At 33.3% G+C, this 22,617-nt stretch overlaps 1 protein-coding gene across 1 annotated transcript in view; it reads right to left on the reverse strand.

Moving 5' to 3' along the window:
* Positions 1–22,617, reverse strand: part of LOC111053090 — a 196,724-nt gene that overhangs the window by 10,440 nt on the left and 163,667 nt on the right. The window contains exon 15 of the mRNA XM_039440764.1: positions 9,992–10,181. Coding sequence (XP_039296698.1) covers positions 9,992–10,181 — 190 coding nt within the window. The remainder of the gene's footprint in view (positions 1–9,991; positions 10,182–22,617) is intronic.

Here is a 22,617-nt window from a genome sequence, read left to right on the forward strand (position 1 = left end):
GTACGCTACATACTCATGGACATACACACTCCATAGTCCCGTTTAGTAGGTCCAACCGAAAGAGTGTATGATGAATGTGGCGTGGATCTGGTGGATTTTTCTGTAAGTGAAAGTATGTGAACTCTGGATGCGAAACGGGGTGATTTTGGGAAAAAATGTGTAAAGTGGTAATTCGGATTCAGAACAGTCCAGCCCACTCAAGTCGTTTTGAGTGAATGCACACTGAGGTACAAAACGGGCGCACCCCGTTTGGTGCCCACTCACCATTTAGTGTTGTGCTTGAGCACAATTCCTCTCTTATGACCACTCTGAAGGTGTGTACAGACTTTCGCTCTGCTCCACAACCGAACGTCACTCCAGCAGAGCAATCGATGATCGTCCGGGGAGCAAGAGTGGTTCGACCGGGGAACGCAAGAAAAACTAACATCTTCCATAACGTGCAACTGCAGAGCGGAGGCGGAGCGACTGCGGTGCGATGAAGGAACGAGGGCGGTACGAGGGCGGAGCGTGCTCGGTGCGGGTTAGAGGCGCGTATATGTGTACGCAGCTTTACAAACACACACACACACACACACACACACACACACACACACACACACACACACACACACACACACACACACACACCAATGCTTGTAAGAGGGGTCAAACAGGGAGGCACATACTTTCTGCACTAAACAGGCTCACCATGATTCAGTAAACCAATCAAGATGGAATTTTATATTTATATTCAATAATATTATAAATGAATAACCCTATAACAAAAAAAATCAAATTTCAATTTTTTTCTCATAAGAATTAAATAAAACTGTCGAAACGGGCTCACTCAAATTTCAGTTATATGGGGTACATTCATAGACACCATGATGTAGGCGTAAGGAGACAGGAGGGTTGACCAATACAATAGATGCAGGTATTTGCATTGTCTTCGTATTACGTCGGTGTAATCCTTTCCTTCAGAGAAATTTATGCTCCAACATTGATAACTTGGATTGAATGGCAGAAGAGAAAAAGTAAAAGAACTTGGATTAACATTGCTTCCTTATGTTCAATAATTCTCCAGGTAAATTTTGTAAGGGGAGACGCTCAGAAGCAGCAGTTGAAGCAATTTCTTCCATGGTTATTGTAGCTGAAATTCAGCAGAAACCTTGTGTAATCCGATTTTTCATTTATTACTTACACCACTGCCAAATATAACTCTAGAGAACTTGTCAAATTCACAAGAATAGTTGGTTAGCTTTCTGAAGTTATGGAAAGTAGTAGGCTTATTTTTTGGGTTCTACCATGGAAAAAGATACTGTTATTGCATCATTTATTGTTTTATTTCAGATACAATCGCATCATTGGTATCTGGTATTATTAATAAGACGGACATCTCCTTCTCAAAAACACGAAATAATCTATGAAATAGTCTCGATTTATCAAAAATATTATATTCCGAGTATGTAGTTGCCCAATGAATACCAGATAGAATATTGTACATGTAATCTTGTAATACTTCAAATTTCTTCAGAAGAAACAAAACTTGACAATTTTTCCAAAAAACGTATACTGAGAAACAAAACAAAAGAAAATCTAATGAGAACAATGAATAGATAAGAAATAATTCAAAGCAGATAACTCTATTCATTTTCTAACGCAGCCCCGATGATAATTATTGATGTAAGGTATGTATAATGAAGCAGGCATCACAATACTGAGTATAATTCATGGAAACGTATTTAAATCATGAATAGGTATATTTTCCTCTCATTTATACCGGCATAACCTGAATCACAAGTATCATTTTATTTTAGTAGGCGGTGGGAAATGCCAACAAAACAAATGACAACAATAATGCTCTCCTTTGAAATCTACTAATGAAAAAAATGAATCTCTATAATATACAAACCTCCACTCATCAAAATTATCCACAATGAAACATAAAATCGAGCTCATTCCCATAGACAATAATGGGGACATCACCTGTTAAGAAATAAGTTTTTTCAGGAACAAATAAGTTTTTCAAAGTGGAGAATTTTCCACTCTCTTTTAGTTTTCCAGTAATTGTAGAATTCATGTATCATTTAGAAACGTCTGAGGAAGTTATTCAGCAGACAATATTTCCATTGTATCATATTAATGATTTATATCTTATAAATCAATATCTTATATCACATATTAAATATGTTATATATTCAATATAATGATTTTAAATAGATCAAATAGTTCGATAAGAGAAGTAATGGATCGTCAGTGATATGAGAGCTTGATGAGAGTTTTCGAGAACTTGTGGAGAGAAATGAGTAGAGGTTTAGTATGTGAATGAACGAGTTATAGTAATGAGCCTGAGTAATATGAGCATATCTTCTTCGATTTGCTTGAATAGAAGATATTCTCAAGTGATAACAAAATCTTATTTCCCATTTGAATGATATTAATAATATAATACATTGAGCTCTTGTGGGTACATTTGTCTGCTTAAATCAATAGATGAACTGACGGATTTTCTCATGTTTTAATGCTTTCTCATGTTTTCAATTAATAAGAGTTATTGAATTGACAAATATCATGAAACAGTCACGCTGAAGGATAGTGAATGATTTTCTAGATCTACAGCTTTTTAATTTATCATATCTCTGTGAGTACAACATTCTTTGAAGAATACCTTGCTGAAAATCGATAATTTTCTGAAATAGCATATCCATACAACTCTCTGATAAGAATATATTGATCCCCCTACATTGGAACTGTGAGACAAATATGATAATGTAGGTATTCATTCATGGAAAGTACACTGCTGAAAAACGATAATTTCCTGAGATGCTCTCTCTTTGATAATAATCTAATGATTATTTTACGTCTACAGAAAATTGAAAGAAACCTAGTATATCATCATTGTATCATTGAATTATTTACAGCTTGATCGATTTTAAAGCTACATTGAACTCAAGAAATAAGCGACTTGACACTTAGACTTGACAATGATCATAGTACAAGAATCATTGAACGTCTCATACTTCTCACCAACTTGATTCTGAGCCGAATAATCTCCTGTACAAAGTGATTTTACTTTTGCTGAAATGTGATTTTACTCATGTAGTAGCTGGAATGCATCAAAATGCTTGTTCTTTGTTTAAATCACATTATTACCTATCTCTTAGAAACAAGCATTGTCACCTGAAAGTTGTTGTGGATAGCTCTGCTACATTATCGATTGATAATGGTAAATTATCTAGTAGAAATAGATTAGGTGGGGCTTTGTAATAACACAAGTAACTATCATTATCATAGTCCTTCAACTCCCAAATCCATAGAACCACTTGTCAATATGCATGTTGTGACATTATTTTTGGAGTCGCATATGCCCTGCTGGCAGCAGTCGGTAGAGCAAAACATTTTTGAATACTATTAATATTCTTACGCCTCCTGAAAGAGAAATACCACAAATTTCTTACCAGCTCTTCAAGGAGCTTAAATAATTTTCTGCTTTCAACGGCTGCAAACGGTGGCTGCTTCAACAATTTACAGTTCTCATGACTGATCTGGTCAACTCCACAATTATAGATGCAGAAAATGTAGATAGATATATGGGTTCTGCATTTTGTAATAGACAATATGGTATTAACATCAATGCCACTCGCCACCATCTGACAAAGGAGTCAGCAGTGTGAGATGATACCGAGCGGAATCAAAGGCGACACTCTATCAGAATACTTTATTAATTCTATTAATTAATTATTAATTTATTAATTCTATTGATTTATTATTAAGAACCTTTGGGTTCTTACAAATCGGATGTGATAGTTCTGAATAATTCAAATAAATCTCGAGAACGTGATATTTCTGAAGATTTAATGATCAACGCTATATATCGCCGATTTATCCAACTTATTCGGTGAAGAATACAGTTGGTTGATGATTTGAATAATTTGTAAATGATAGAAATAAAACAGACTAGAACAAGATAGATCATGCATGAAGATGGGATCATAAATGAAGGGTACACCATTCAACAAATCAAATATATAATATACATGAAAATATCAATGAGCAATAATGAAAAATAGAACAATGAATATATGAAAATAATATGGGAAAAAGATATATATATATATATACATATATTGCAAAACATATCACAAATAGCTTACAAAAAAGTTCTACTTTGCTTATTAGCATCAATATTAATAAATCAGCATATATTCTGTCTATTCCTATAGCTCAGTTGTGGACTTGCTGTTGCTTGTTGAATAAAATTTATGAATCTTATTTCCAACAATAACTTATGAAAAAAAATATAAAAATATCTCAGGGCTTGGGTTCGGCCTCTGGTGGAAATCAGATAAAATGATTCATCTTGTGAACATGAGCTTCAGAAAATTCTTAAAAATAACTGACAAAAAAAAGATTAATAAGTGAGCATATATAATAAATCAAATATTGATGAATATTTACTCTGTGCATACTTAAATATTAAACTCTCATATATTGTCCTTATTAAGACTTTTCCTTAAAGGTTAGAATATTTGCGCACATTCCAATATTAAGTTTGATTTCTAAATAAACCTTTGATGAGCTAGCTTTATTAGATTGTGATTGATTCAGAGCACTGAGGGCCCCCTTTGATAACTATTGAACTCACATGTAGATTTTTCACAATTATTGATGGTGGTCTGGATTCGTCTCAGTGTCCTAAACCTTTTCTGGTGGGCTGCTGTCATCCTCTCCCGTGGGAATATTTAAATTTAACAACTCATGTCATACTGCGACATCACTGAGTTATATGGATTTTATTTTTGAATTACATGAATCAAACTTGAACTTTGACAAAATTATTTAATGTATAAAAAGGGATTCAGTCTAGTGCTTTCATGATTGGTGGGTGTACCTGGTGACCTCTGGCAAGCAAGTGGGCTGTGGGTCTTCCCCTATTCTTTCTCAACAATACTTCCAACTTTTTAATATGCATAAAATTCAAATATCCTCTCCCATTGGCAGATTTTAAATACTCCATGATGACATTTTTTAGTACTGTCGAATAGTACATAACATAACAGCATATTACTATCAATTGATTGAATATTTTAGCCGTGAACTCTTATTTTATCTCAACTACATAATTTTGTATATTCTATTACAATTAAAATTTTTTATTACTTTTATGAAGACCACATGGAGATTTTGAATAAAATCATTTTCTGCGCTGGCATTTTTAATGCAATACTGCATTATGATTGGTACATCCTTTAGACTGTAACAAGTATTACTGCGCTAAATAAAAATAAATCCCATTTCCTTTATCTTTTTGTTATGTTTTTTATCATTTCTGTTCATGCTCAATGATATAATAAATATTTTTGTGTTTTCTTAATCGCTTTTGGTCGCATTTATTTGGCATGCTTAGTTTACTAAACCCTCTTATCCTAATCTTAGTGAATGCAATTAATTTGCTACAAGGTTTCTGGCTAATTCTCAAATATATGGCTTGACTGATTACTAAGGTCACCGACTAGCTAATGTCAAAGAACCTTACCTCAAACATTATTATTATTATTATTATTATTATTATATTATTAAATCATAGCAAAAAAACTTTTCATTTTCATTTGGCTGTTGATAATCATAGCCTTGAGAGCCGTTATCACCTCATCTCTAGACAATATTGATACCATAACTGGTTATGATATTTTCCAGCCTCTTGTGCTGAGACCTAACAATTCCTTTCAATCTTAGTTTTTGGTGAGTACCCAAGACTATTGTTACAAAACGCCTCCGAATTTGAATTCAAAATATATGAGAATCAAATTCTAAACTCATAAACATCCTTGACCCATCACAGACCTTGAAGCCCATTTGTCTGCTTGAATCAATAGTTGTATTGACAGATTTTCTTATGTTTTAATGCTTCCAGCGATTTTTAAATGAGACTTATTGAAGACAGAAATCATTGAACAGTCAAGCTGAAGGATGGTGGATGATTTTCCAGAGCTTTCTTATTTATCGTATCTCCGTGAGTTCAACATTCTTTAAAGATTACCTTGCTGAAAAACGATAACGTTCTAAAATAGCATCTCCACACAACTCTCCGATGAAAATCTGTTGATCCCTCTCCAATGGAACTATGAGACAAATATAATAATTGAAGAAGTATGAAGGAAAATAGATGTATCTATGAAAAGTACACTGGTGAAGAACGATAATTTTCTGAGATTGTCTCTCTTTAATGATAATCTCATGATATGTCTACAGCAAATTGCAAGAAACCCAGTAGAATTAATTGTTTCATTGAATTCTCTTCAGCTTGATGTTACATTATTGTTCTATATCGATTTTGGAGCTAAATTGAACTCAAGAAATAAGCGACTTGACACTATCATTGTACAATGGTGAATGTTTAATACATTGATTTCCATGAACAATAATACAGAGCTTTTCTGTATAATTATTATTATAACTATTTAGAATAATTAACATCTGAAACATAAGAGTAATCATTTATATTCAGAGGTTCGTCAATAGGAAACTAACTTGAGATAAATAAGTAATGTTTTCAAGTTGGTTTTCAATCTTCAATAAGTTTAATTATTTTAATCTTCGAAAGGTTTTCAATACTCTTCAATAGCTAGTCATTAATTAAGAATGCTCATTATGATTCGAAAAGAGAGCAAAACTCCAGCGCAATTTGAATGAGATTTGAGTCTTTCACATTCCGTATTTTGTAAATGAGAATTACTCCCACTACAGATGAAGTTCACATATGTTGATTTCTATCATGTAACACAAGTTTGAAAATATTCTCAACTTCATATTTTCTGGTCTATAACCTACATGTAATATAAATAAAATGCAATTTCTCAGAGATTTAATCATTTCTTTTGTGGAGGGTACATTCTTCAAATTTTAGAAAACTCTCCTGAGCTCGAATAATCTTATTCTATTCAGACAATACCATCTGAATAGAGAATTCTTTCAAATAAAAGACTCTCAATCGTACTTGAAATGTACACAATTGTACGTACCTCTTACAAGTTTAATTAGAATTCGAGCAAGTTTTGATAATTCTTATTGATTACTGAATAATAATTACTGAGAGTTCACTTGAAATTTCAACATGGGAGAAATTAAGACAATTCTATGTATTTTAGGATAAACTTCTCAATTTGAACATAGCCCACAACTAATCCGAATAAAAAGGGAGATTGCATATAGTATACTCAAGAAATGATCACTTACTATAATAGACAACTCCTGATACATCATACTCTTATTTATTTTCTATTTATTCATTTAAAAAATAAAAAAAATGGATAAGAGTATGATGTATCATAATAGACAACTACTGATACATCATACTCTTATTATATCAAGTTCTACAATTATAATACAGTGTGAAGTTTTCTTGTTCCTCGAGAATTATTGAAAAGTCTCGTTTTTATTATTTTGATTAGAATTGAATGTTAATTCATCAATTTACATAGTATGAACTCAAAATACAAAGCATTCCTCTTCTGTCAACTCTTCTCTATGTTTCTCCTCTCGAACATAATTGATATTTATTTTAAGTGAATACTCTCAGTAATATAACTTTATTACAATCAAGTGAGAAATCTGAAACTGTGGAAATCCAATACTCATTCCTCACAGCTTATACAGCAATACTATTGTGTCAGTGTTTCAATAATTAAAAATTCTCTTATATTGAAATGAACAGTGAACCACATCAAAAGTCACTCTAAAATTCCAAGCACAATCTAAAATAGCCATGTTTCTTCAAATTGTAGAGAGTTCTAGCTTCCTCCCTTTGTTTTGCTGGGAACATCAAGGGAGAGGTACGAGTTTCTTGAATCATTTTTATGTTTTTAAAATAACACTTGGTGTGGAGAGTGTAAATAATCCATATAGATCTCGCAGTAGAAGTTATCACTGAATGTATTCATAGATTTGACTATATACAGTGTTGCCAATTCTCAGTGACTTTCTCTGAAGGAAAAAACCTATAGGTAGACTTCCACTTTCAAAACATAATAGACGAGTATGTGAAGATGAATACCAGTTATGTACCCCATTCAGTAGGATATTATATCAAAAGGCATACTCAGATCACTCCATCTCGTAGTCTACATACTCATGGAGCATACACACTTCAGAGTCCCGTTTAGTAGGTCCAACCGGAAGAGTGTATGATGAATGTGGCGCAGATCTGGTGGATTTTTCTGTAAGCGTAAGTATGTGAACTCTAGATGCGAAACGGGGTGATTTTTGCAAAAAGTGTGCAAAGTAGTGATTCAGATTCAGAACAGTCCTAGAAGTCGTTTTGAGTGGATGCACACTGAGTTACGAAACGGGTGCACCTCGTTTCGTAACCGCTCTCCGTTTTGTGTTGTGCTTGAGCACAACTCTCCCCGTATGACCCCTCTTACAAACACACACAGACCACTTTTTTGGACTCAGGGGACAGTTTCATTGATGATTTACATGGGCTAGCACACAGTTATAAAGTCGGTAGAGATGATAAGACATCTCCAGTATCTTTCACTATATTGCTGATTTGTGAGTGCTGCTCTTCAATTTCATTTTCATTTTCCCTCTCAAGGCTTTGAGACATTATAAGTCCAATGATCCTTCAAACCTGTTAGTTAGTGCAAACTCCAAAAAAACTACTGAGTTATTTGTCTCAAAACATGGAACAGTAATAAATATAATAATAACATTTGTCATTTGTATTATCATTCTCCCTATTAATATGCTTAGAATACTTATTCTGAGTAGTGCAAAAAAATGCATGGATTTGAGTAGCCCAGTAGCAGTGGAATGGTTATAGCACTAGCTGGAGGTGTTTAGTGAAGCCATTTTGTACATTACTTTGGAGTGCCCACTTTTCAGCATGGATTAGGAAAGAATTCTTGCTTTTGTAGTAGAAATGTCCTAGTGGTTAGGGCTAAGTTCCACAATAGCCTCTTGAATGGCAATCTTTGTTGAAACAAATGTGAAAGTTTTTTTTGAAAAGAAGGCTCTGATTGGCTCTTGTAAGATTTATTTATAATCAAAATTTGAATGATATCCATATAACCCAGCCCAGGTCTTCATTTTGTGTGAATTTTATTCTAGTTTGTCTCTTGGTAACCACTGATTTGAAATTGATAAATGTGAAATTAAGTGAATCACATCGATAAACGGGGAATATCCAACTGGTTCCTTAGAACACATTTTTTGCATTCCCAATGCTATTCGTTGGCAATTCGGAGGAGGGGGGAGGTCGAAAGAAATTGTAAGTCCACTTGGATATATACTGTTATTAAACTGTTATGAAGAGGCCTATGGAGGGCCATGGTGGCAAGGGATTATCTAGATTATTTGAGTGAGTTCGATCGAGTCTTGTTACAGGGAGCTGTCGACCAATAACAAATGCATTCTGGAACATTCTTGTGATCTCCATGCACTGCAATTAGTCTAATTACATGTGCTGTGATAGACCAGACACATCTGCAGTTGTTTATACAGTTGATATTCTTGGTGACAGGTATTCTTATACAACTATTTATACTTGTTAGTGACTTAATGTATGCTTGTGATATATCTGAGTAATTTATTGGGTAGTTTATCAGTTTATAGCTGTGTCTAGTGTTTCATTGTCTGATTGCTTCAAGTGTTTTATTAGTGTGGTGATGCGCAGCAATTGGTGTCAAAAGTGGGATGTTATTATTGTTTGAGGCAATCTTTTGAACGTTTATCTTTGTGTGTGAAATTTTATTTCCAAGTATCATAATATCTGAGTGTGAACTCCCTGATTGATTAGGTAGTTATCATTCTATATTTGTGTCTAGTTCTGTGTTATGGTTTTCTTTAAGTAATAGAGCTAATCAGTATGAATCACCTCAAATGTTTTATCAGTGTAGAAACCCACAATAATATGTTCCTGAAAGTATTAAAATCTCGCAAGCTCCACTGGTTATTAGATTGGTGTAATTATTTATGAATTGAATTGATAATTTTGAAATGTTTGACTGACCTCCTCTGCTGTTGTGTCTCCAGTTTTTATACAAGTCCACTTTTGAACAATATTATCCAGATATTCTTCGGTCTTTTCAAAATTATCATTATTTTCCATACTATTATTGACCAAACTTCTTCCATCTTGGAATATTTCAAAATATGGTCTCATTGTTTCCATCCAATAAGGAAGGGAGCCAGGCTTGCACCTTGAAAAATGTATAGCTCAATTGAATCTCCTCTTCAGGAATCAGTCTTACCAATCCAACACCACTGGAGGAACTCCGTTATGGAGACAAATAATTTACTTAAAATTTTCAGTCCAGGTCTTGATCAGGTTCGAAATTATATGAAAATTGGAGTTAATGAATAATTATCTTTTGAATACTGAAAATAAAAAATCAATTTCGTGAATAATTATTACTAAACGAAAATCCAAAATGAATGCTGTGAATCACCCAGAAAATTTCCAGCTGTGATTTACAGCATTTAATTTAGTTTCTTGTTTAATAATAATAGTTATTACACATTAAACATCAGCATTTGGATAAATGCAATTTTCCATTAATTTTCATCTGTAGTTAATTTTGTGACAGCCTTGCTGTCCCCATGAGAAATAAATTGTACAAATGTGAGAATTTGACTTATTGGAGAAAGATTGAAGGTGTTCAATTGAGAACACCATACTTTCTTATCAGGATAATCCATATTTGCATTGAAGTCTACAGCATTTTAGAATAAATCTCCAAATCACTCATACCTTGCCGATTAAAAGTCATTCTGCCAGAGAAACTGATGGAAATTTTGTTCATTAATAACTAGTAGTTCTGTGAACAGTGGACCTTGCACAGTTATAAACCACAGCCTCCTCTGATACTGTCCAACACAGTAAATTCTGTCCTGTACTGTCGTGTTGGCAAGAAATCTGTGTGTGAATGACTAATGGTTGTTTGGATTGGTGTATCAACAATGCCAATCATTATTTGTAAACAACAGCTACTATCATCATAAGCTTATCGAGTTGGAAGACTACTATGATCGGGAAAGAATACTATGTTACTCAATTACATGCAATTAGTAATCCACTCGACACCTGATTTCAACTTTGAGTTATAAATTGCATGCCTTATTGTATGTGAATTATAATCTACTTAACATCTGATTAATGATGAATAATTCTATAGTCTAATTATTTTATATTATTCTAGAAATGCAACGTTTCCAGAAACCTCATATGATACATCGACATGCAATTTAAAAAGAAAAATACCTATCAAATTTTATGAAAATCTATTGCCGCTATTTGCCGTAAATGTGGAACATGATATAAACATTCACCATATAAGAATACGAAAAGAAATGCGAATTTGTCGACTTGAATCTTAGACCTCACTTTGCTCAGTAGCAAGAAGAACATTTTTAATATCGAGATCCATGTTGACGGTGGATGACATTTAGTTGACAAATACTAGCCATTCCCAAAACGAGCAAGTGCTCGGGAAACCACGCATGTGTAGATGTGTGCTCGTTAATCGACAAATAGCAAGATGAATAGTTCCCCGAACGCCAAACATTCCGTGCTTTCCAAATGACGCATGTCTGGAGCCGGTGTCGTATGCGGAGATCGCCCACTATGTACAGAACGCCCATGAATGACGTCACGCGTAAATGACGTCACACATATCCTATCGAAACTATGACGTCATTGAGGGGTATTTCTCTCCCCACAACTCCGCTCCCCCCGCTTGCTCGATACCCTTTTTCTCTCTCGACACCATGCTCAAACCTCACTCTCACTCATTCTCTCTCATAGAAGACTCTGCTCTGTCAAAGTTTCTTCCTCTCAATCATATACATTCCCTCTCTCTCACACACGTGCTCCCCTCCCACCGCACGCTCAGTACAATCGTTCTCTCTCGACATTCACTCTCCCTCGTTCTCTCTCATAGAACACCATACACAATAGTAATATTATAAGGAAAAAATAATAATTCCGCGCGCGCGCGCGCGTACCTGATGCTCTGTCAATGTATCTTTCAATCAATCCTATACATTCCTTCTTTCTCACACAAGCACACACGTCTATACAGTACTTCTCTCTCACACTCTTGTTCACCTACTCTCCCTTACTATTCACTTGACATAAATAAATATTTTTTTTTATAGAACAACTTTCATTATAGAACAAGAGCTTATATTTATTATGTGTTCCAACGCTGGTGAACAGTGAGTAAATACTGATTATACAGATATAATCGATTATATCTGGCTAATTAGGAATGTTATTGAATATTGACTATCATGTCGTTATTACATCTATATTGATAAACTGTATTGGAAATTAGAATTTCAGTACCTACATAAATCAAATTCTTTTTATTCTTCTCTCTACAAATCTACGCTTTGCGATTCTTCTAGAATAATAATTAAACAATATTATTTTTATATATTATTATACTATTTAATAATAAGTAAACAATATTATAAGCTACAACAGTTATTTTATTTACTCACTGTTCACCAGCGTTGGAATACATAATAAATATAATCCAAAATAATCTAAAATGATAGAATCTAAATTTTTGTCTTCGAATGGATTTCAGTTTTTTTTGTGCCATATACAGAAGCCCAGTTTATTATCACCAATAAACCTTGAATAATATGCTGCTTGAACTAGACTCATAGAATAATTATAATCATAGATATAAATAATACCAGCAGTTAAACCATACTCCGCAAGGGTATTTTTAAAGCACTGAATAGTGGTTCAGATTGAATTTAGGTTTTGATATTGAACATATTCAATTGTAAATATTGACAATCAATAATAAAACGATTCGATTGGCTCTTTCATCCCACGTAATATACTTACAGATATCACAGAATAAATAAATTTGTTTTTATTACTCATTAATTAACAAACATGATGTAGGTAGGCATAAAATATAATCTTCCTCAGTAAATCAAGAATCATCGTACAAAATTTCAAGTGAATCAGTTGAGTAGTTCTCACGCGAATGCCTCATTCGCGAATTTCCCATCCCATATGTGTGTAAGCCAATTCTATACTTTATAATATTATAGAATTACTATTACTATATCTTTCTTAATGAATTAATTTCTACTGGATGTTATGATATTTTTTAACTAGAAATAAATTCATTCATTTATTTATCGTCTATTTTCTGTTTATCAATGTTCTATATGCATTTTTAAACATCATTCTAGAATGATATTATCATGCTTTATATTGAATATATTGATGCTACAAAATAACACCAAAGGTACAGGCTTCCTAACGCTCTGTGAACTTGTAGTGCACAGGTGTCGAAATATTTTAGAAAAATTGAAAAGAAACTTCAAACTTCACGTTGTCAGAATATGTTGTGAAGCTTTAACTTTGTACAAGCATAGTTTTTTCAATTAAACGCATTCAAAAATGCGTCCAAAATTTGGAAAAATGTTATTATAAACTATGCATTCTGTATAGCACAGTTTTCACGGGATTCTGATTGTATTAACTTTACAAGATCTTCAATTTGAAAAATTTATTTGGTAAAAACTGAGCTTGTAGAAAATTCATTGTAGATCAATACATATTTTCAGTATATTATGAACAAACTATCACCAGGATTCCAATGCATCTGGATTATGTAAGGGAATTCCCATCAAAATATTTTCTCCCATATTGTAGTTGAAAATGGTTATTCCTGAAAACTGATCATTCATTAGTGTTCAGTGATTGTCACTATTTCTACGTTTTCTAAGCTTTTTTTTCGAAAATCAATGAGCAGAACATTTTGAAATTTAGTAGTACTGTGTATAGGTTCACTGAGGACTAGACAGTTTTGGGAAACAGATAATCAAACTATTATTATGAATAACCACCATTATGGAAAATGGTAATAAGAACAAATAAAACGTTTACTACTGTACTCATCACCATAATCTAATATCATGAATAAACCACATTAAGCTCCTTTTTCAATGCACCAGCCATTTTAATTCGTACCCAAAACCACTAACCGTACACACTGGTTTATTATAACTGAATATCTATACTTGGCTGTGAATCAATAATATCAATTATAATATTTTAGTATGCAGTACAAATTATTCAGGGCTCAAATCGCCAGAAAAATCGTATATTAAAAAAAGTCTCCAGAACAGTCGTCCTGTACGATATTATCCACGCCTAAGCTTCTGAGCTTTCAGTCTTTGTAACATAAAAATAAAATTTTTTTATTGGAAAAAATAAAACAATATAAATTCAAGTTTCTGTGAAATAATTGCAACAGTTGAAAACGATTCAATTCTATTTTTTCTTTTTCTTTACTCTTATTGTCAGTTGAGGGTTGAAGACATAGCCAGGATTTATGTATTGCTGTGGGAGGGGCCAGAAGTGAAATATTAAATATTCAATAATTAGGCTAATGATTACCTACATAGGTTGGTATTCACCAAATACAATTTATATCAAAAACACAGTCACGTAAGAACAATATGGACCTTATTTGTGAATCAGATTTTATAATTCATGGCTATATTATATTAAGGTGAGCTACATCATACATATATCAGTTTATCTCAGGTATGCAGCATAAGTTATTCTTGACAGGGGAATAATTCGGGAATCGTTCATGATTTTTTGTAGAATTTTCCTACGTCCCATCCTCACTCCTAAACCGAAAACATATTATGGTAGTTCTGATGGTATATGAGAGAGGATTCAAAAGTCGCGCTTCTGAGTAGACCAATAGTGTTGTTCCGCGGGCGATTTAATCCAATCCTGTTCCTTGCCGCGAAGCAAAGAGGAAGCTCAGAATAGCGCGACTTTTGAATTTTCTCGCATGTAGCATCAGAACTACCATGTTTTTTGGTTTGGGACGGAGAAGGGAACGTAGGGAAATTCTACAAAAAATCATGAACGTTTCCCTTCATACAATTAACACACCCATGGAGTTTCAAATCAATCTATTCAAAACTAACATAGTTATAAGAATTTCACCAATTTTATGTTAGATCATAATCAGAATTGAATAATATCCAACCTTCTGACCTGGACATTAAACTGATTTTCAAGTTTTCATTTTATTTTTCTTAAAAAATGATTATTCAATGATATTTTAGCTTTTCAGAACTTGGTACTGTATCATATTTTTGACGAGTTTCTTCATACCTTCATACCTAGTTTTACATTTTTTTGAAAAACACCTTCCCTGAAGGGGCGGCAAGTGACCTGGTTACCTACAACCCTTCCCCACCGATCTGGTGTTATGCGCAAAAAAGCTCTCAGTTTGGTCGTGCTAGTGGGGGTATGTTACTAGGTATTAATAAAACCTCAGATTTCAGAGATAAGTTGAATTTTAAAAATATTGATAATATATGAAAGCGATTGTTATAAAATTAGATAATTCTGTTTTCCTAAATGTATTGCCTGTATATCAACTGTAATAACTGGGAAAGAGATTTTCAAGAGATGAACAATGTATTGCTGCAAAACTCAGATGAGGGATTTCTAGTGATAGGAGATAAAAACGTTCGAATCGGTAAAGAACAGAAAATGTCTAGTTATGTAGGTCGGACTGTGTATAGTGGGTTAAGTAGTGGAAGAAGTTCAAAAGATACTATAGTTAACAGTAGGGGGCGTAGATACTTAGATATGTGTACAGAATTGGGATTTATTATATTAAATGGAAGAATGGAGGGCAATTTAGAAGGAAAAATGGCTAGGAGCGAGAAATGGACATATAAAAATGAGCAGATAGAGTGTGTCAACAGGTATAAATATCTGGGGGTAGTTCTAACTCCAACCTTGAATTTTGAAGCTCAAGTGAGTGATAAATTAGACAAGGCAAAATTAGCATTGAATGTGGCATGGAAAGGTATTTTAAATAGTAGTAGTGTAGATTTTTCAGCCAAATGTAAGTTGTTCAAAGCTTGTGCAAGGGCGATCTTGTGTTACGGAGCACAGGTGTGGGGTTTTAGACAATATGATAGTGTAGAAAAGTTGCAGCGCCTTTTCATCAAGAAGATTTTTGCACTTCCAATAAATACACCGAATTATATGTTGTTTATTGAAACTCAACTAACACCTCTATTCGAATATTGCCTTAGACTCCATTACAATTATATTCTAAGAGTTATGAAAATGAAAGATGAAAGGCTCCCTAAATTCCTGGCTCAACAAGTTATTCAAAAGAAATGTTTCTGGTTCAAAGAGTGGAAGAAATTAAGTAATCAAATTGGTATAAATTATGAGTACGAAGTTAATTGGGATGACTCATTTAAAAGAATAATCACAGGTTTGAACAAGATGCATAGGGAAATTTTTTTGCGGGATGCTCAAGATGGGCGTTTCCACACATAGTACAAAACTCTCAATTTGGAACTGGGTGACAAAAATTATAATTATGAAATGTGGGTCATGAGGTGGATACTTAAAGCAAGGGGTGAACTGATCCATTTAAACTACAAGCCATGGGTTGCTGATGGGAATTATGTTTGCTCCATGTGTAATCTGAAAGAAATTGAGGATATTTATCATTTCATAGCTCGATGTCCTTGTTTAAGAGAATGGAGAAGAAAATGGTTTGGAATTGGGGAGCTATCAAGGGATGATTTCGTTTCTTTTATGAATGGAAGAGATTGGGTAGGGTTGGCCTCCTAAAAACTGTAGAGATGCCTGGCGTTATAGGCGATTACTTACACAGGAGTTCAACTGGTAACTTAGTATAATAAATTGAAACTTATTTATTGAATCTGAGTTGGGTAGAAGTATCGTGTTATAATATAATACAATATAGGTTATTCGAATATTCTCAGGAGGACATCATAGGAAGACGAAATGAAAGGGAATATTAATTCTATGTTATGATTTCCCAACTGCTGACAGTTATTATCATAATATAAAAAGTATAGCTTTCTTTTTATGAAATTAATGGATTTTGTTTAGAATGTAGGTTACTATTAAAACTAATTTATGGAATATTCACTTTATTGAATTCAACATTACTGATTTATTTTGTTTCTAAGGTTGTTTTTTCTGTTTTTGTTTCACTATTTAAAAGAATATTCTGCATAGCTTTGATTTATGTAATAATAGTATTATTGGGTTTTACCGACTTTCCGGCTGACGATTGTTTAATCAAGCCGTATAAATGTGTGTTTTCTCATTCATGTATGTTGCAAATTTGAAGATTAAAGCATTATTTCTATTCTATTCTATTCTAACTTGTGTGCTGAAAGAAAAAGATCTGGGAGGAATGAGAAAATGAGAACAATAATAATAAAAATTAGTTTTATGAAACGGTGGCTGTTGAGAGGGGAGGGTACATCACAAGATGTTTGTACTCATTTCAACTGGTTTTATTTCAGTAAAAATCAGCTGGAAGTTTCAAGTGAGAATGCTATAGTGAGGTCCACGTTATAATGGCAGTGTAGGAAGATAGGAGAAAAGGGTTGCCAGATCTCAGCCTTGCCACCCAAACAGCTGATACAGGTTTATCTGATGAATTTAACTGTTCATTATTGTTGAAAATAGTTAATCATATTTTATTTGTAATAAAGAAAGTGTTGATAGCAACACCATTGCAAATCACACACTGCCATTAAAACGTGGACCTCACTATAGTGCGTGAATGCTGATTGCATTTGTGAGAATGCGCGCGCAACAGTCTAGAATGAGAGAGATTGATGAGAAGAGAGTCGACTGTGCGTGTGACGTATGACACTGTGACGTCTGTAAAGCGATGGTCCATCTCCGCATAGACTATCTCTCTCTTCACTAGCTGCACTCTGCTAACTCATGCTTTCGCCTATGGTACATCTGTACATAGCGCAAACTGGTTTTATTTCAGTAAAAATCAGCTGGAAGTTTCAAGTGGGAATGCGAGTGCGTGAATGCTGATTGCATTTGTGAGAATGCGCGCGCAACAGTCTAGAATGAGAGAGATCGATGAGAAGGGAGTCGACTGTGCGTGTGACGTATGACACTGTGACGTCATCGATGGTCCATCTCCGCATAGACTATCTCTCTCTTCACTAGCTGCACTGTGCTAACTCATGCTTTCGCCTATGGTACATCTGTACATAGCGGGCGATCTCCGCATACTACACCGGTGAACCGAAATATTCTTAGTACGAAATAGTCTTAGTATGCTACGTCATTTTGACGTCACCGGGCATGGGCAGAAGGCCGAAATAGAAATAGTAGTCATGCGCACTGGTCGAAATATTCTTAGTATAATGCCATCATCAATGACGTCATTGCGCATGCGCTGTACAGTTCTACACCATCACAGTAACAAGTTAATGCTCACGCACGCGAGTCCGCGTGATCAGTGTTACCAACAATAGAAACTCTAAACTATAATTTCCCTATGGATTCCTACAGCAAGATTTCATCCCTAGCAATAGCTTGGCGCAAAAAAGCTGTTTTGTGAGGAAACAGCTCTTATGTTTCTACTCCAGGGGAATTATCTATTAGAAGTAAACTATAAACAATCAATATTCATTTGATGAATTAATAGATTACTATGGCATTTCATCCCACCTTACCATCCATCAAATCGATTTTTAAGGCTAAATAATTTTTTTAAGGAAAATATCAACTTATTTCGAGTTGATACAGTAATGCATAGGAAGTTGAGTTCAATTTTTCTACTTGATATCATCTGGTGAAATTTAAACAATATAACATTTCTATTTGGAGATTGATTAATTAGTTTATTGATCACATAAGCAATTATTAGTTTTTATATTTCATTTCAAATTAAGGGTCAAGTTGAGGGTATCACCCAACTTATTTTTTAATTCCTCACACTAACCTTTCAAATCAATGTGAAGCGACTGTATTCAAATTCACACCATTCTTCTACAACGGATGATTATTATTTTCAAGGGTGCCCAGGGGATGCATATTACACGGGTGGTGGGGGGGGGGGTGAGAGAGGTGTTGGGAGGGTGTGTTCACCCGTGTTATTATAACAATAATTTCAATCTTTTAATTTGTTCCTTTCAATAGATTCAATGCTTCACATTGAGTTGTGATCGATAGATAGATACTATAGATATTATAGACTAACATGATAGAACATAATTTTGACTTAGATTACATCATCATCAGTATTTTCAATGTCCTTTTGAATGATATTCTATTGATTTTGGTATGTTTACTCACAATAAAGAGGAAGAAGACTTTCAATGATATAAAATGAAACACATGTTGCAATCTATTAGAAAAAGGGACAAGATGCATAGAGAGTTGAATAAGCAACCATTCAATAATGGATTAAAGGAGGAATATAAACGGTACAGAAACACTCTGAACAACGTGATAAAAAATGCAAAAATAGAATACTACAACGAAAAATTTCAATTTTATAAGGGTAATATGAAGAAGACATGGGAATGCATAAAGGAGATTACAAACAATAAAAATAGGGATTCTCAACCCAAAATTGAAGCTAATGTATTAAATAAGCACTTTGCAACAGTTGGCCAGTCTTATGCTAATAATTTGATACAGAATAATCAAATTGAAATCCCAGAGTCTACCTCCTGGAGACCTTTGAATAGCTTCTTCCTAAAACCAACCGATACTGCGGAAATAAATAAATTTATACATGAGCTGAAACCAAACTCGTCTCCGGGTGTGGATAACATTAGTGGAATATGTTTAAAAAAAATCTCAAAATTCATTGTTTCCCCTCTGGAAATCATTTTTAATAGGTGTTTTTATTAGGATATTTTCCAAAGAAATTCAAGATAGCTTTAATTAAACCAATACCTAAATCCAAGGACCTTGCAAATCCTCAAAACTATAGACCTATTAGCTTATTAACCAATCTATCAAAAATTATGGAAAAAATTATAAAAGTTAGATTGATGGACTTTCTTAGGAAAAACAATTTCATTTCGAGTAACCAGTATGGTTTTCAAGAAGGTAAATCCACCAAAGATGCTGTCTTACACTTGACAAATTTAATAAATAAAAGTTTTGATAGTAATAGAAAAACACTTGCTATATTTCTGGACTTGGCAAAGGCCTTTGATTCTATACCACATTCTATCCTTTTTCATAAGCTAGAGTGTTGTGGAATAAGAGGCTCAACAAAAGATATATTTGCAAGCTATTTGACAGATCGAATCCAAATTTTAACAATAAATGATAAAACTGACATTCAAAATATAAAAGAGTTTGGACTTCCACAAGGAACTGTTCTATCGCCGCTACTTTTTTTGATTTATGTCAATGACTTATTGAAAATTGATATTCCTAATGGTGTCACACTATCATTTGCCGATGACACTGCTCTAATCTTCTCAGGCTTAACATGGAATGAAACATTTAACTCTGCTAATCGTGGTCTTGAAATAGTTAAATCGTGGTTGAACAGCCATATTTTAACTCTAAATGCGAGTAAAACTAAATACATATCTTTTTCCCCTAACATAAGTGGTCAGCCTCCTGATGAGCTTGAGCTGATAATACACTGTCATAACAACATCACTATTAACTGCACTTGTCCAACAATAGAAAGAGTTAAATCAATCAAATATTTAGGTGTTTCTGTGGATCAGCATATTAAATGGGACGTTCACATTCAGAATCTATGCTTCAAACTGAAATATTAATAACAATTTTTTACAGAATTAACCAATTAAAAGACTTGAATATTTTGAGAACGATTTACTACGCTTATGCTCATTCACTTTTCCATTATAATATAGAAGTATGGGGAGCAGCGTATGACACTCATTTTAAAAAACTTTTTATAATACAAAAGCATATTATTAGAGCTGCGCTTGGAAGACCCTGACTCTATCCCAGCAGATTAATATTTGAAGAGATAGATCTACCAACGTTACGTCAAACTTATGTGACAAATTTAATTATTTTTATTAATAAAAATACACATCAATTTACCCGTCGCACAATCCCTTATAATATACGGCCAACTGTAGTAAATGCTTTCAATATTAACTTTACTTCATTAACATCTAGTAAACACCAATTTGAATATCAGAGTAATAAACTAATAAATAAAATTCCGGAAGACTTTATTAAGGATAAAATAACAAAAACCAAATTGAGATTAATAAGATCTTGGGTAAAACAGAACTATTATTTAAAATTGAGAATTGAGTTGGCTAAATCAACAATTTTTGGAATATTAATTGTATAAAAATTATTAGAACTTGACAATTTTTATATTATTTTTCTGTGTATCTATATTTTGTTTATCAAGTACTTGACTATTGATAAAATTCAACATCCATAGATTATTTACCATATATCAACAGAATTGTATCATTTGTACTGCTGTTATTAGTTAAAAAATGTATTTCATATTTTTAGAACTCGTGGCTGGAGCTCAAGGCTTCTTCTTCCAGTCACGCCAAAAACTATTGTAATTTAATGAATATTTTGTTTGTAAAAATATTTTTTGTATTTGGTAATAATAAATTCATATTCATATTATTATGACAATAATCCAAGGTTATGCTCCACGAAGTTCCATGATGATTTTGCAAATAAATATTCGCAATTGCATTTCTTTTGTTATTCCAAACTCTCCAATAACTCTTCAGTTAATTATTAATTAAAATATAATTATATGAGCTTAATTAGAGCTTAATTAGAGCTTACACGTAATATTATAATTCATATTCATAATCATATTATGATGACTGCTGCAATAGATTAAAATATCAATATTCCGATATCTTTGTCTTTCCAAGTTTTCTTCAATTTTTAAATAAGAAAGTAAGACTTTTAAAGATACAGAGAAATTCTAAGACTTTCAAGATACAGAGTATTGAATACAGACTTTTGAATACCGATTTCCATTCAAGATGATTCACTGAAGTTTATACTTTTGACTAAGCTTGTACTTGAAATCGTTTTCGATAGGGCCTATGAGATACTTAGGTTTCACTCCAATTGAAATTTCGTGGGGTACTAATCCCCCTCCCCCGTCTATGCGTTCTTGAAATTCTTGGGTTCTCTCTAAATCAATAAAATTCTTGTGTGGAGGTCCCAAAAAAGCTAATGATGTAGTATGACTGACGATAATTTGTATAGATGGGGGGGAGTGTGTGTAGAAGCTAATTTTTTTTCTGAATCAATGGGGTGGAGGGTAAGGGGTCAACCGAGTAAAGCAAGTTTGATAATGATCTTGATGTGTTGTGAAAATCATTACTTCAATACTTCAGTATCTTATCATCTAGAACACTTTATAAAACTTTAATAGCCTACACTTGATAATACTCGATAATACTTTAATATACATAGCAATACACAAAATTATGGTGGAGAGGCTACTGATCCATGACAGACGGCAATCATAAGTGTGGTGATATAAATTTCGACAATGTATAGGATGTATTGGGCCATCTATACATGGTCAAAGACTCAAGATAATACACTTTAGCTCTCTAGAATCTACATCCACGAGAATAACATTCACAATTTAAAACTACCATAAAATAGAACTTCGCTTTGCTCTTTGAATAGGAAATAGAATTAGTCTTAAGAAGCCAATCTAATAAATGAATTTTATATAATAAGAAGCCAATTAATTGTAATAGTGTGAAATTGAGTGAATGTTATTGCACTTTTTTTCGTGTATCAGGTCTGAA

Source organism: Nilaparvata lugens, chromosome 14, assembly GCF_014356525.2.
Source record: "Nilaparvata lugens isolate BPH chromosome 14, ASM1435652v1, whole genome shotgun sequence".
Taxonomy (NCBI): Eukaryota; Metazoa; Arthropoda; class Insecta; order Hemiptera; family Delphacidae; genus Nilaparvata; species Nilaparvata lugens.